At 37.7% G+C, this 15,860-nt stretch overlaps 1 protein-coding gene across 1 annotated transcript in view; it reads right to left on the bottom strand.

Annotated features, from left to right (window-relative positions):
- LOC132309010 (putative callose synthase 6) overlaps positions 1-15,860 on the bottom strand; it is a 58,748-nt gene that overhangs the window by 22,906 nt on the left and 19,982 nt on the right. Inside the window, exons 14-29 of the mRNA XM_059807358.1 lie at positions 13,527-13,649; positions 13,310-13,427; positions 12,758-13,089; positions 12,625-12,677; positions 12,301-12,361; positions 9,106-9,187; positions 8,965-9,014; positions 8,789-8,875; positions 8,479-8,583; positions 8,154-8,248; positions 7,978-8,059; positions 7,723-7,886; positions 7,449-7,572; positions 7,223-7,326; positions 7,007-7,118; positions 6,756-6,907 (exon numbers count right to left, since the gene is read on the bottom strand). Coding sequence (XP_059663341.1) covers positions 6,756-6,907; positions 7,007-7,118; positions 7,223-7,326; positions 7,449-7,572; positions 7,723-7,886; positions 7,978-8,059; positions 8,154-8,248; positions 8,479-8,583; positions 8,789-8,875; positions 8,965-9,014; positions 9,106-9,187; positions 12,301-12,361; positions 12,625-12,677; positions 12,758-13,089; positions 13,310-13,427; positions 13,527-13,649 — 1,844 coding nt within the window. The remainder of the gene's footprint in view (positions 1-6,755; positions 6,908-7,006; positions 7,119-7,222; positions 7,327-7,448; positions 7,573-7,722; positions 7,887-7,977; positions 8,060-8,153; positions 8,249-8,478; positions 8,584-8,788; positions 8,876-8,964; positions 9,015-9,105; positions 9,188-12,300; positions 12,362-12,624; positions 12,678-12,757; positions 13,090-13,309; positions 13,428-13,526; positions 13,650-15,860) is intronic.

Here is a 15,860-nt window from a genome sequence, read left to right as displayed (position 1 = left end):
AAGTTGAGTTTTCCTCCAGTGTCTCACCTTCTTCACCATCCCATTCAACAAATTCATCCCAAGCTGATTTGGCATTGTCAAAATTTGCATGATTTCCACTGTCTTTCTCAATGATGAGTTGTTTTGCATTGATTATATGATCTCCTAAAATTATAGGGCACTCAACAGGTTTGCATCTCAGTTCCTCATGTGTGTAGTACCAAAATTCAGACTCCTCGGTATTGTTCTTTGCTGTCCAAGTGTTCTGTGGCTGTTTAACTGATGTGGCAGCACCCTGTATTGCACTTTTGAACTGCCTATGATGATGTTGTCTTTCTCTAATAGGCTGTTCAGTCCAATTTTCACTTTTGAACTGCCTCTGCTGAATTCTTCCTCTAGGCTGTTCTGCCCAATATTCACATTGATATGCATCTCTCCTACTGTCCAGATTCAATGGAGAAATGATTCCATATTGTTCTAATAGAGTGCTCAGTCGAGAAATTTGATGAGAAAATTGTTGTTGCAGATTCTTTTGCAGATTCTGAAAGTCTTCTTTTGTGGCTGTATTGCTTCCTGGCCTAGCCATAGATCCGCAGCAATCACAGATCTTAAAGCAAGGCTCTGATACCACTTGAAGCAAACAGAATAAGAAACAAGTCTTCTTACAACTGTAAGGGAGACTAGGAATACTCCAATCACCGTCGGAGCTTAGATTTCTAAAGGGAAATCTGGGGGAAAGCCTTGAGAATTGTTATAACTGATAATAATCTCAAAATATATTGCTTATGACTTGGTTACAAGAAATATAGAGGTTTGTCCCTTTTATAATATAACTATTAATGACACTTGACTTTTCCTAGAACGACTCTTAAAATTCCCGCACAACATTGATAAGTCTTTACCACTTTCCTAAGTATACTTGGTAATTCCATAGCTTAGTAAAACAAGGACTCTTTTACTTTTCTTCAAGGCACTTTCCAAGGCATCATTGACTGCCTCAATCCTGACTAAAGTACCCTAATGGTTTGCATCAGATTCTCTCGGGCAAAGACTTACCAATTGCTATTGAGACCTTTGCTCCGGTTCGACGTGCCTCAATCCACTCTTCTACCATAGAAAAGGAGGATCGTTCCACCCTTGCAGTTCCCCAGCGATCTGATAATTCATGTGGTGGCCAAGGAGGACATGGTCCTTCACACACTAGCAGAGGTGGTCGTGGTGGCAGGACATGTACACATTGTGGCCGTACCAACCATTCTGTTAATTTTTGTTGGGAACTTCACGGCAAGCCTGTGTGGGCAAATCAGGCTGTAGTGGAGGGGGAGAACACTAACACTACTACTAAAGAACATGTTCTTATCTCCAAGGTTGAGTATGATTCAATTATCAAGCGTGCTAATCCCCCATCCACTTCCATAGTCACATTTGTTGCTTCAGGTGTTACTTGCCTTCATTCTTCACTCAGTACACCTCGGATCATTGATTATGGGGCCTCAGATCATATGACAGCACCCTTCTCTTATGTCTAATATTTCTCATATGACTTCTACCTCATTCGTCATGATAGCTAATGGTACCAAGTCCCTAGTCCAAGGAATTGGTACCGTTAGTACCTCTAGTCTAACATTCTCTTCTGTATTATATCTACCCCAATTTCCCTTTAATTTGTTATCAGTTCTTAAACTTACCTCTGCCCTAAATTGCTCAGCAACATTTTATCCTACTCATTGTGTCTTTCAGGATCTAAAGACAAAGAGGATGATTGGTGTGGGCTTTGAAAAGGATGGGATTTACTACTTTCAGCCGTATTGTTCGCCTATTTCGTCTGCGCTCCATACCTCGACTTCTCCATATAAGTGGCACCGTCGGCTTGGGCATCCTTCGTCTGATAATCTTCAGAATTTGTTTCCTTCCTTACCTAGTTTTTCTAATTTTAATAGTGAAACATGTGAACTTAGCAAGCATCATAGGGATTCCATTAGACTTAGGACTGATGGACCTTGTTTACGCCCTTTTGAACTTGTTCACTCTGATGATGTTTGGAGTCCAACCCGAACTACTGGATTGGCTGGTGCCCGTTATTTTTTTTTTTTTGATAAGTAAGTATTTTGTTTCTTTTATTGATAACTAGTCTCATTTAACTTGGTTATATGTTCTTAAAAATCGCACTCAAGTCTTTGATGTGTTTAAATATTTTTATGTAGAAATAACTAATAAGTTGAATGCTAAGTTACATATTCTTCGAACTGATAATGCTCTTGAATATAGAGATTCTCTCTTTCAGCAATTTCTTGAGTCTAGAGGTGCTACCCATCAAACTTCTTGCGTTGATACTCCCCAACAAAATGGGATTGTTGAAAGAAAGGGACCGGCCAACTCTTACCATTGCCCGGGCTCTAATGATTCAAATGAATGTACCTAAACATTTTTGGGGAGACGCAATTCTTACTTCAACATATCTATTGAATAGAATGTCGTCTCGGGTCTTTAAAGGAAAATCACCTTTTCAGATGATGTTTCCTGGTAAAGAACGCTTTCCCATTCCTCCAAAAGTGTTTATGTGCGTTTGTTTTGTACATAATTTAAATCCAAGACGGGACAAACTTGACCCTCGAGCTTATAAATGTATATTTTTGGGTTATTCTCGCACTCATAAAGGATATAGGTGCTACAACCCTCTCTGAGAAAACATTTTGTGTGTGCCAATGTAACATTCTTTGAGCATGTTCCATATTATTCTGAGGCTGCTAGCTAACTGGAGGAACCTATTTTACAAGACATTGTTCTACCATCTCCGGATATTGTTCTATCATCTCCGGTTCCTGATATTCCTCCCACTACTCGGGTCTATACTCAGCGACATCACAAGAATACCTCTCATTCTCCTACCACTGCCCAGGGCCACTTGCTCCAGCGGTTGAACAGGTAGAGCCTTCCTTAGATCCTCCACCATCTTCCTCGGTACCTACAGATCAGACTAATCATCCTTCTGAGTCTGATGTTGATCTTCCAATTGCGCTTCGCAGAGGTAGAAGGGTTTGTATTGATCTTCCTATAGCTCATTTTGTGTCTTATAACCATTTGTCACCTTCCTTTAAAGCCTTTTCTTTATCCCTGTCATCTATTACTATTCCTAAGTCGTACAAGGAGGCTATTACCCATCCTGGCTGGCGAGAAGCTATGGAAGAGGAGATGCATGCCTTACAATTGAATCATACTTGGGATCTACTTCCAAAGCTTGCAAGTGCTCATGTTGTTGGTTGTCGTTGGGTTTTCACAGTGAAACAGAATCCTGATGGCACTGTTTATCGTTTAAAGGCTCGCTTTGTTGCCAAGGGTTTCACTCAGACGTATGGTATTGACTATACCGAGTCTCTCTCCTGTAGCTAAGCTGAACTCCAATTGCAAAATTATCTCTCTCGCTGCCGGCCTCTCCATCAACTTGATATCAAAAATGCTTTTCTTTACGGCGATCTTACTGACACAGTATACATGGCTCAACCTTCTAGGTTTGAGTCCAAGGGGGAGTGTGTTTGTCACCTCGAGAAGTTTATTTATGGACTCAAATAGTCACCTCATGCATGGTTTGATAAATTTAGCAAGGTAGTGATTGCTCATGGCATGACTAGAAGCCAAGTTGATCATTCAGTTTTCTTAAATAAGACAAATTGTGGCATTGTAATTTTGGTGGTTTATGTGGATGATATCGTCATTACTGGGAGCGACAAGAAGGGGATTCAAACCTTGATTCATCATTTGGGTTCAAATTTTCTCACTAAAGACTTGGGCAAGCTCCACTATTTTCTTGGTATTGAGGTTGCAAAATCGAAGAAAGGCATCTATTTATCTCAAAGAAAATATACTCTTGATATCTTTTAGGATACGGGTTATCTTGGCTCTAAACCTGCAGCAACTCCCATGAAGACTAATCTGAAGCTATTTCCTGATGTTGGTGACTTGGTTGATGATCCAAAGATGCAGAGACGACTTGTTGGTATGCTGATTTATCTAACTATTACTCTACCAGATATTGCCTATGCAATCAGTGTTGTGAGTTAGTTATGGCCAGCCCACGAGTCCCTCACATGGAAATAGTTATACGGACTCTTAAGTATCTCAAAGGAGCTCCGGGTCGTGGTCTTCTTTATCAGTCGTCTGGAAATTTGCACATCGAAGGTTACACTAATTTTGATTGGACAGGTTCTCCTTCAGACAGACAAACGATCAACGACTGGTTATTGTACTTTCATAGTAGGTAATTTAGTCACTTGGAAAAGTAAGATGCAGTTGGTTGTGACATGATCAAGTGCTGAAGTTGAGTACAGTGCAATGGCTCATACTTCATGTGAACTAACTTGGTAGAGAACTCTGTTACAAGAATTCGGGCTTTCTGTTCAAGACCCATCTTTTCTCTATTGCGATAACCAGGCAGCTATTCACATTGCCGGTAATCCGGTTTTCCATGAGCGAACCAAACATATTGAGGTTGATTGTCATTTCATTCGTTCTAAGATGACTTCAAAAGAAATTATGACTCCATTCGTATCGTCTGGTAATCAGTTAGCAGATATCTTTACTAAGGCTTTCCCAAGCACACTATCGATTCTATCTGCGGCAAGTTGGGAGTCATTGACAACTACTCTCCAGCTTGAGGGGGAGTGTTGTGAATACAACTCGTAGTCAACTATTCATTTATTTAGGGATATGATTACAGCATTCATACTTTAAACATGATGTATTTATCTAGACGCACAATAGGTCTAGATACATTTCTTGCTCTGCACTCACCTACCACCTTCTTTATTTTATGTTCTGGAGAATATTATATATACCTATTGTAATCATCTTTTTGGAATATGAAATAAGAGATACAAACAATTCTTCTCCTTCTTCTCTCTAATATTTAGCTTTAGCTTTCAACATGGTATCAAAGCAAACAAGGTTCTGTATTCATTTCTCTCTTTTCATCAGAGCCATTTTTGGTTCTCTTCTTGGATCTCCGGATCCAGTTTTATTAAGGCCGTCTTCTTACACCTCTTCATTAATCTAGGCTGCTGCTACTCTTCTTGGATCTCCGGATCCATTTTTATTGAGGTTTTCTTCTTACACGTACCTCTTCATCAATTGAGGCTGCTGCTACTCGTCTTGGATCTCTGGATCCATTTTTATTGAGGTTATCTAGTTACACCTCTTCATGATTTGTACTTGCTGCTACTTGCCATCTCAATGGCAAGTTGGACATTCATGCCATTCATGCTTCAACTTGAGGGGGAGTGTTGAAGATTTACTGGAGGAATCAGTGGAGGAAAATCCTCTGGTATTGATGCTCTTTCCTATTATTGAAGATTTACCGTTGCTAAAGGAATCAATGGAGAATAATCCTCTAGTATTGCTATTGTTTCCTATTTTCTCTCTCTTTCCATTATCATCATTTCTCTCCTATATAGAGGAGCCTCCACCATTGTATTGAGTATGAAAAAGAGAGAATATAATAAAAGTGATGCAGCCCTTTGGGCTTTGTGTGTCTATCCTTTTGTTCTTCATGTTTAATTTCTCTTTTCAATTTTTATATCTTTCAACAGTACATATATCAACAACATTTATGAAACTTTATAATAATTATTCTTTCCTTTTATGATCCTATTGAATTGCCTTTTTCACAAATTCTAGCCTACAGAACAAACACTATGTATACAACCCCTTGTTAATCATTACCTCAATGCTACATGGTGGTCACAGCAGCTACCTTAGAAGTTGTGACGGTAGAAAGTACAAAAAATAAAAAAACTAGAATTTTACTTAGGTCTCAAGGTCAAGGGACAAAATATACGGTATAAGTGCGTTACACTTCGCACAATACTTCAGTGCACCCTATCAGTCAATCTTGGCAATGCGGATATATTTTCTTGGAAATGAACAAGAATACAGAAAAGACTAGTTATAAATTTATGAGGTCAAAGACTCTGTAAACTCTCAAACTAAACAATTTAATTTTATTTGCAACACAAAAAAGGGTATGTAAATAATGAATTATAGCCTCACTACCCCCTAAAAGAGTTAGTGCAATAGAGAACAGTGGCAGCAGCCTTTTAAAGTGTATAAAAGGCATGGGATGGAGGGTTCTAAGGCTCAAGCCTTAATTTGACACATGCTAGATGATGTGGGGGTCCACTTGGAGTCTTGCATAATTGGGGGATTGGGTCATATTGCATAGTTATGGTATATTGCATCAATTATGGGCTGAATTGCATCAGTTAGTATGATTACTTCAATTATGGAGTAATCAGAAGGGCATAACTTGCTATAAAAAGGGTAGGATGTAAACTTGGTGACTCTGTGAATGAATGAATAAAAATGTCGTTGAACTTTGTTTGTGAGTGATTCACAAGATATGAGGGTGTGAGGCCTTCCCTAGGTGTGATTCCAATAGGCAGCTCTTATTCTATTTCTTTTCTCCTTGATTTTTCTGCATTTCTACTATCAAACCTCCAAAATTCAGCCCTAGTTGTTTGAACTTTCAGCCTCTGAATTCTTTAAGTTCTTAAATATTTAAGGCTGCTCTCTTGTCCTACATCACAGTGTGCTAGAATTAGTGCACCAAATGTTGTCCTCATATTGAACTTCACTTCAGAAGAAAGTACTAAGAATCAAGAGAAGTGGAATATAAATCTAATTATTATTCTTTTGATAAGTAGAATATAAATCGAATTATGCAAGAATTCAGGAACCCAAAGCTTCATATGACAGAAACAAAGCTCTATTCGAAAGAAACTGACCTAAAAGAGAGCATGTTACGAACTTTCGGAGCTTTTGGCATTTTCATAAATAAAGAGTTTGTAAAGAAAGTGATACGGCGACGAGCTTCCAAATTCATTGGCACATTTATGGCAGATTCCTTGACAGTCAAAAGCAAATGAAGCCTAACAACCTGTGGAGAAGAACAGCAAGGAGCAAGAATGGAATACAAGAGCAAAGGGTGTTAGAAAATTTGCAATTCATTTCAAATGTTAGTTTGACCACCATATACCTTCTCTGTCCAGAATCTATTTTGTGCGAGTTGAATGTTTATCTTTTCAAACTTCTGCTCTTTATTTGAGTGCTCATCTTTCAGGTTGTGTGCATGAGCTTTTTCCAGGATTCTACATATAGAAGGGGAAACCCATAGCAGATATGAATCATGGGAGAAATAGTATGAGAAATTTTTTAATAAAGCCCAAATAACCATTTATTTCTCGAAACTTACTCATGACCGTTGCTCATAATATCCTGAGTGATAATCTCCATGATATCCTGGAGCACATTGATGATCTGGGATTTGTATGTCTCAACATTTTCGGAATCAGCTAGCTGTCAGAATACCAAATTAAGTACCCACAACTAACAAGTATCAAGTCCAAAAAGTGTAAAATTTCAACGCAAACATATAAATAATTGATGACATAGTATATAAACATATATAAGCATATTACCAGATAGCTTAAGAACTTCCCCAATTTATCACTGAGCAGAGGTAACCCGCTCATCTGGAATTCATTAAGAAATTTTTCTTTTTTTATACTATCATCTACTTCTTCACATATATGCATAATGATCCTGCATAATGAGGAACAAATAACCACGAGGCTTTTTTTGTCAAAGAACAATGACACAAGAATGATTGGTTATGATGATAAAAATTGTATGTGGTCCTTTGGCATCAGAGGTCATCAAACAAGCACAATCTGATAGTTGGATCTGTCTTACCTCCTATCTCCTTCATCTTCAAGAAGGCCAGATAATATTTTCTTGAGTGTCTCGTAACATTCAATCACTGCTGAATGCATATAGTCATCACTCTTGATCTTCTTAAACAAGTCAGCATCGTCCTTTCCCTTGAAATCTTTTGCCATGTCTAATGCTATTGGAATCTTATGTGAATACGCCCAAAAAAAAAAAAAAAATATGAGTCATAAAAAATGCAAACCTTTCAATGAAAAGTAAAATCGTGAAAGCTTGTACCTTACTGGCGAGCAAGAAAGGAGGCCACTGGACAACAGAGACTTCACTTGATGAATACGGTACAAGAAGCAGATCTCTCTCTCTAGACATTTCAAAAGGAGATGGAAATTTCTTGAATTTTAATTTGAAGGCCTTTTAAATATATAAAACGTGTTTGAGGAAAAAGTTATCTCAACCTATTGCTGATCAAGTCCTCCATCCGCATAGAATATATGAATTCATTCCACACCTGAGAAAATTTTGCAATATTCCTTCTTTCCGATGCATCAACCTGCAATACCAATATTTACTTCAGACAAAAAAGACTAAGAAGTACCAGACACAATGAGCACAAAGACACCAAGTCATATTTGAAAGGTTGCACATCAAAAGAATATATTGGATTTTTAAAAATAAAAAAATCTCCGTAAATTGAAGAATATATTGGTTGCACATATAGCTGATACGATAAGTGCTGGAGTTCCAGAGACTTAAGAGAATATGGACAAAAGTTAGCACTACCGAATCATCTCTTTTGGTTCCCCCTTCCGGTGATGGCACAAGACGTTTACAGAAAGCCGAAGGAACAGCTTCGAATCTGGATCGTAGCATCCCAAGAGTCCGTATCTAATTAAAGAAAACAAGTATAGTGCAAAAGTCAACAAGAAAACATGTTATAATCAGCAACAAAACATGATGCAATCAAGTAACTAATAAATAAAATCATCTTTGCAGGAAAACCACCTATCCAAGTGTTTCACTGTTTTATATACTACAAACACAATTTGTTTATCTTGTTTTATCATGGTAATGGAACAATATGACCACTAACCTCACCCAGGTGGCTGAAGGCTCCATAAATCCCACCAAAAATGGTAGAGAATATGGCATACCATATTTGTGTATCCATGAAATAGACCTATAAACCATAATTTTTCTTAGTATTATATAAAACAGCATAAACACCAATTAACATTATCATCATAAATGCTTCTGCGGTCCACTTACCAGGACAATAGGAGCCCATATGGCAATAACAACACCAATGTTATAAGTTACTGCATCATGTTCAAAACGCAGCCTAGTTCAGGCCATAGCCTTAACAGAAACAAAATTCAGTATGAAGTATGAAAGTATCTGGAGTATTACCGTTTGGAAAGAACTCATGCCATTCATAGCTACTAACTTTTATCTCCATGATCGTCTTTGTAGGTTGAACTAATGGCAATATCTATTTTAACAAAATGTAAAATTAGAGCATAAAAATTACTTTGGGAAAGTAATTGCATGTCTTGAAGTTCTAGAAGGTATTTGCAAGATTAATCTCAGGGCTAAGTGAATATATAACAACTTAAAGCTTTTAAAAGGCCTTCTTAATAGTCACCTGAAACAAATACGTGTGGATGAAACTTCAAGAACGCAATTTTTGGTCAAGACAACTAACTATAAGTTTCCTTTAAGCTTTGAACCTCATCATAGACATGCAAGGTTGTCAATTATGTGCACCTTAATAATTGGACCCATGTCTCATAAAATGTTGTATTCAAGAAATATTTTTCATATACATCTATTTTGTTTGTCTTTAACCATGCTACATAACAGCGATTTGTGTGCATTGGTAACTAGAATCTTTATATAACCTGGCTTGAGATGGAGTAATAAACTAATAGCCATGTCTTTCTTTCAATATGGTAATATGCTCCCAAAAGGTCTAAAAATGTATTGAAATTATTCTTCCTCTCTGTATTCATTACTACCAAAATATATATATATATATATATATATATATATATTGTAAGTAAAATTGTATAAAAGCACTCAAAAGGGGAGCACATCCAAGAGAACTACACAAGGCCAAATAGGGCCTCTAAGCATTCAAAAAGCCCAAAAAATCGACAATCTCCTCTAAAGATATAATATCTCCCCACAACCCAACAAAAAAGAGTGGAAATAATAGAGAACTTAAGCATAGATATAGGATTCTCCTTTCCTTCGAAAGATCTCTTGTTCCTCTCGAGCCAAATACACCACCAGACACACAAAGGCGTAACCCTCCAAATATCCCGAACTTGGGCCCCCACTATACAACCTCTCCAAGCCTCAATTAACCCTCTGGAGGATTTGGGCATGACCCACAGAACTCCAAACAAACCAGGCATCAAATCCCAATAATCTCTGGCTATGGTGCAATGCAAAAGGAGGTGATGGGTTTATGCCTTTGTCTTGAATAGGTAACGTGCACAGCAAATCATTGAGCTCTTCTAAATCAGTCTTTCTCATATATTTCAATCACAAGAAACACTTAAAAAGTATTTATACTGGAGCAACAGAAACCCTACGGTCTTTCCCCTTGATTATTAATAATCTCAGACCCTTCAAAATTCATAAAAAGATCACACAACAGTCACATGACAATTTAGAAAGACCAGGAACATGACAACTATCAATAAGAAAAAGAAAAAGAAAAAGAAATAAAGTTAGATCAAAGAATGCACAAAATGTAAAACTAAATAAAAGAATATCAAGACCAGCTGACGAGTGGCCTTCTTGCAATTGGCAAGTGGCATCAAAATTTAGTACAGGTCATCACCCTATGCTGGTTCCCAGAAATCCAAGGTGTTGGGGAGGAGACTGGGTATAGACCAAATGATTGGCATTATCCTACAGAGTTCTTCAAATTATTCTAACTTCCTGTCAAGATTTGTACTATTAAGCACTCACTCTCTTCCTTCATCAACTTTTCAAGTAAAAGAAATACACTTACATTTTGCCCATCATTCATATGAGTCCAGCTCCTCTGTAGTACAGCACAGGTCCTGTACTGCAGTGGACGGCTGAGATCAATTGGGATCAGTTCACACACTACTGTCTGAATTGATCTCAGTTGTATTTTGGAACACATCGTAGTCTCTACCCTGGTTACATAGCTTTCAAATAATTGTCTTACTGTAAATGGCCATTTCCTAATGCTGGTACAGCCTATATGGATTGTTGGGAAACACTGGAGCAAGCCTAACCTTTGACATTATTTTTGCACAAAGTGGTTGCTCTCAACCTCTAACTTGCATAACGTTGTCAATTCATTGAATCTTTCTTCATCTATTCAGTCTTAATTAACATGTACTTTCTGTGTTATTTGCAGTGATGATTACTGTGACGTTGTGGCCTGAATTTGGTTTCGGGTCGCATTGCGACTTGTTTTCGACCCGATGATTAGGAATGCCAAAATACCCCAACCCGTCGGGTACACATCCCTCACCACCCCGTTTAGAACAGTTGTGGGGATGGTTAAATGGTTTTGGGGTGGTGATGGGGGTAAGGATTGAAACCCCACATGGTTATGGGGCGGGGATGGGGAAAGGTCGCCCCGCCCCGTTTATAGTGATAAATTACAATTTTGGCCTTGTACTTTATTTTTATATTCAATAATAATATTATGTATGTATTAAGCAAATCCTAGTTTATTCTATTCCAATCTTTAACTATACTTTTATATTATTCTTATTTGAGAACTTCTATTTATTACTTAGATGTTCCTGCAATAATTTCATGTCTAAAGTTCTAATTGAGAAGTTGAATCTTGTTTTTATCCAGATAAGAGAAAAGGAATTACTACCATGGTTGAAAAATTGTTTCATAATTTACCTTTGTTAGATTCATAATATAATTGCAAAATTACTCTACTAAACACGCCCCGCCCTGCCCGCCACGTTTAATAAACAGTTTTGGATGGGGATAGGGTTGGCGTTTCCCGCCCCAACCCGTCCCATTGTCATCTCTACCGATGATTTACCATGTTTAGTACTCTCTTGTACCCCTGATATATAACACTGCAAATCGCAGAAAAAGGAAGTGAGAGCGAGAGCTAAGGATTTGGGGGACTGAAACTTGTAACCTCCTGATTTTCGCATAATGAAACCTTTCACCGGATCTTCGCCGTGGACGTAGACACTTGTGTCGAACCACGCTAAATCTTTGTGTTCTTTGTGAGTGGCATGTTTATTTTTCTGTCGTGTTTCGTGATTTGTTCTTTGTTCGATGCGTTTGTCGTAACAATTGCCAACAGCCTAAGCCTAAAATCTCTAGGCTCATGCCAACCTTTATAAAGGTTGAAGCAAATAAGATGAATCATTCTATTGGATTAATTTGTTGTATAATAATAATACTAAATTCAGAGCATAAAAGCATCAATTGTAATTCAATTATGCATAAGAAACAAACACATGCATAAATGCAGACATACCAATGAGTGTATAATTTAATGTATGTTCCACATTTGTATTACTTTTAATCCATCAAGGAAACCAAATTCACACAGTTAGTGTCCAAGGAGAACAAGATCACCTCCACATAGTAGCTGAATGCTAGCTTGCATATAAGCAGCATGATCCAAAATAATGTATACCTGAGCACATGAAATGTTATTCTATTAGTGGGGTAAGAAAGAAAAGAATTGCAATATCAAGCCAGAATCACACAATCAATCACTAAACTAAGAAAAAATTAGCAGTTTAGCATCAAAACATGATCCCCCCAAAACCCCCCCCCCCCCCCAACACACACACACACACCAAAAAAATCAAAAAGAAAGAAAAAATTGACAGATTAAATATATATATATATAGAGAGAGAGAGAGAGACGGATAAACTAAATGTATTCTTTCTTACTTCAGAAGTGAGAAAATGTCCTCATGCATGCCTCTTCCAACATACAGCTTTGGCTGGTGTACAATCAACAAAAGTTAATATCGTTTAAGGGACAGAAACTTCATTAAAAGTAACAAATGCTAAATGTTCTTGCCTGAGCCCACCACATAAGAACAATAATAATACACCAGTTTGAACGCTCCATGGATTTCCTTAAAGGTGGAAGCAGAAATAGCAAGGCAGCCAATATATTGGGTATCAGATAAATTGCAACACAGTAGTTATAGAATGACTGGTTCTTCCAATTCCCTCCCCAACTACTGAAAAATTTCACTAGTCCTGTTGGATTTTGGACGGAGCTGGAATAACCAATTGGCAGGACTACGACCCAAGCGGCAGCAAATGCAAATTTTAGGAGGTAACGGAGTATTTGGGTAAATCTCAAACTCCTCCACGCATTCCAGCTTAGAACTATATCCAGAGTAGCTGCAGAACAAATGGTAGAGAAACTCAGGAAGTACAGAAAAGTCTTGCAAATTTAAACAGGTTGGAAATGGCTTGGGTCGTAGCTGCTAAATAAAACAACTATCAATGACAAAAGCAAACACTTACAAATACTAAATGTAACAAGAAATGGAGGGTTGTCACCATAACTAAAAATATGATATGGAAAGAGAATACCAAGAACTGAGAGAATCACAAGTACCTTGCAAAAAATTGAGAAAAGCAGAAGTGATGAATATGCTCAAAATGCTTTTAAAGACATTCTCATCAAAGATAGCAGTTAGAGATCCAGAATGACTCCATGCAACAATTACCATGGCCTGAAACCAAAGAAAATGGTGAAGACTATGAGCTAAATCATTGCAGGAAACATACTTATTCTTATTAAAAAAATATACGTGTGCAAGCTCTAAGAGTACCTGGAATGCCAATATAAAGAATATCCACATTCGGTCAAAACTTCTATACAGGTGCCAAAATGTACGGACTTCCACAAAATTCGTCTTCGGCTTCCTTTTTCCAGCAGTGACTTGGTTATGTCCCTGCAGAAACGTGTGGACGTCACTGAGAGACTTTCAGAAAGTGTTTAGAAGATAAAAGATATGACTAAAATGATGATCATGACTGAAGGACACTGGGCAAATGAGAGAACGGAAAATGGAAGAACTTTCTACAAGGACCACAACTGCAGACTTTGTGTGCTTTTCATTTAACAGAAAATTCTCTAGTGATTGTTCAATACTAATATTAGATTTATAAAATCTTATAGTACATAATAAGACTATGTCATATATAGTGACATCCATTAGCGTATTATTGTTCAAAAGTTGATTCAACAATCTAGATATTATACCATGATAAAGTATATATATACAGTAAAGACACACAAATAAAATCTACTAGAATACCATTACATGCTACACCATAGAGTTCTTAGGGACTGAAGACCATCATGGTAACCCCATCTAAAAGAGAATCATATTACATCTATTTTACCCGTTTCAGTTTGTTACCAACTTTTGCTTTATAATTGATTCAACTCTATAATTAAGTATACAATTAATTCTCAATAACTAATTTTTCATTCTTTATATTGTTACCAAGGAACAAATTTTTATTTCTTACAAGTCAAAACAATCGAAACATTTCAATTTCGAAACTGATTATGAAATATTGGTGGAGAAACAAAATTCCATTACTGCCACCAAAATCACCAAATGACATCAGAATAAAGTTCCTTCGATCAACCTCCATCAGGGACCTCCAATGAAGGTTGGTTTCCCAATTTGTTCTCCAAAAAAAAAAAAAAAAAAAAGAGAGAGGATATCATGCCACCCTTCCTAGTCACTCTCTTTCCCTCTTCCCAAAGCTTTACCAACCAATTAAACCTTTTATGTATTAGTATTATTGTGTTTCCTTCATTCAATTTTTTAATGTATTTTGTTGAAAATAAGAGCTAGAAAATAGAAGAGAAGAATTCTTGTATACATAGACATGAATACATGTGGGTTTATATAGGAACCCAAGATATACAATCAGTACAATAATTTAGCTAATTACCAGAGATTAAGCTAATCAAATATCAATTCCTATAATCAAGCTAGCAGATCATATGCATCAGAATATTCCTATAATTAAGCTAGCAGATTAAATACATCAAAAGAATATTCCTATAATCAAGCTAGCAGATTATATGCATAGAATAGTCAACTCTCTCAATTAATAACATGTTGTAAACAGCCTATATTCACGACACTCCCCCTCAAGCTAAGTAGTTATCAAAAACTCCCAACTTGATGCAAATGGAGTCGAATGCATTCTTTGGGAGGCATTGGATGCTGTTGGGACTTCAGGAGGTGTTCTTATTATGTGGGATAGGAGATGGCTGACTAAAGTTGATATTTGCAGAGGGAGATTTTCTTTATCTTGTGCTTTTGTGATGGAGGAGGATGGCTTCACTTGGGGTTTTTCTGGGGTGTATGGGCCGGTTGATGATGTTGAGAGGGATGGTTTGTGGGAGGAGTTGAGTGGGGTGAAGGGGAGGTGGTCTCTTCCTTGGTGTATGGCAGGAGACTTTAATGTGGTTAGATCCCCGGCGGAGAGGTCTACAGTTGGCCCGTGGACCCAGGCTATGATGCACTTTTCTGATTTTATTGATGGCCACCAGCTTATTGATCTCCCTCTTGAGGGAGCTTCCTTTACTTGGTCCAGTGGAAGGGAAGTTCCAACTTTCTCTCGCATTGATAGATTTTTGATTTCAGGTGAATGGGAGGAGAAATTCCCGGATGTTGTTCAGGCAGTTTTGGCTAGGGTGACGTCAGATCACATTCCCTTGGTTTTGGACTGTGGAGGTTTGAGATCTCACAGTACTCCTTTCAGATTTGAGAACATGTGGCTTCGTGCGGATAATTTCCAGGAATTTGTCCATTCTTGGTGGGAGGAGAATCTGGTGGTGGGTACATCGAGCCATATTCTTGCCGGAAAGCTTCGAATCTTGAAAACAAATCTTAAAAGGTGGAATAAGGAGGTCTTTGGGAGCTTGGTGTGGAGGAAGAATAAGGCTTTGGCTGATATTGCGGAGATTGATCGATTGGAAGGGGAGGGTGCTATTTCGGAATCTCAATGCAGTAGAAGAGCAGCTTGCCAGGCAGAATGTGTGGAGATTGCTCTTTTGGAGGAAATCTCGTGGCGTCAGAAATCTCGGGCATTATGGCTCAAAGAGGGGAATCGTAATACTAAGTTTTTTCACAGAA

This window comes from Cornus florida, unplaced genomic scaffold (assembly GCF_030987335.1).
Source record: "Cornus florida cultivar Cherokee Brave unplaced genomic scaffold, ASM3098733v1 CherokeeBrave_3.0.0_Hap2_Chr05, whole genome shotgun sequence".
Lineage (NCBI taxonomy): Eukaryota > Viridiplantae > Streptophyta > Magnoliopsida > Cornales > Cornaceae > Cornus > Cornus florida.
This window is presented reverse-complemented; position numbering and strand designations above follow the sequence as displayed.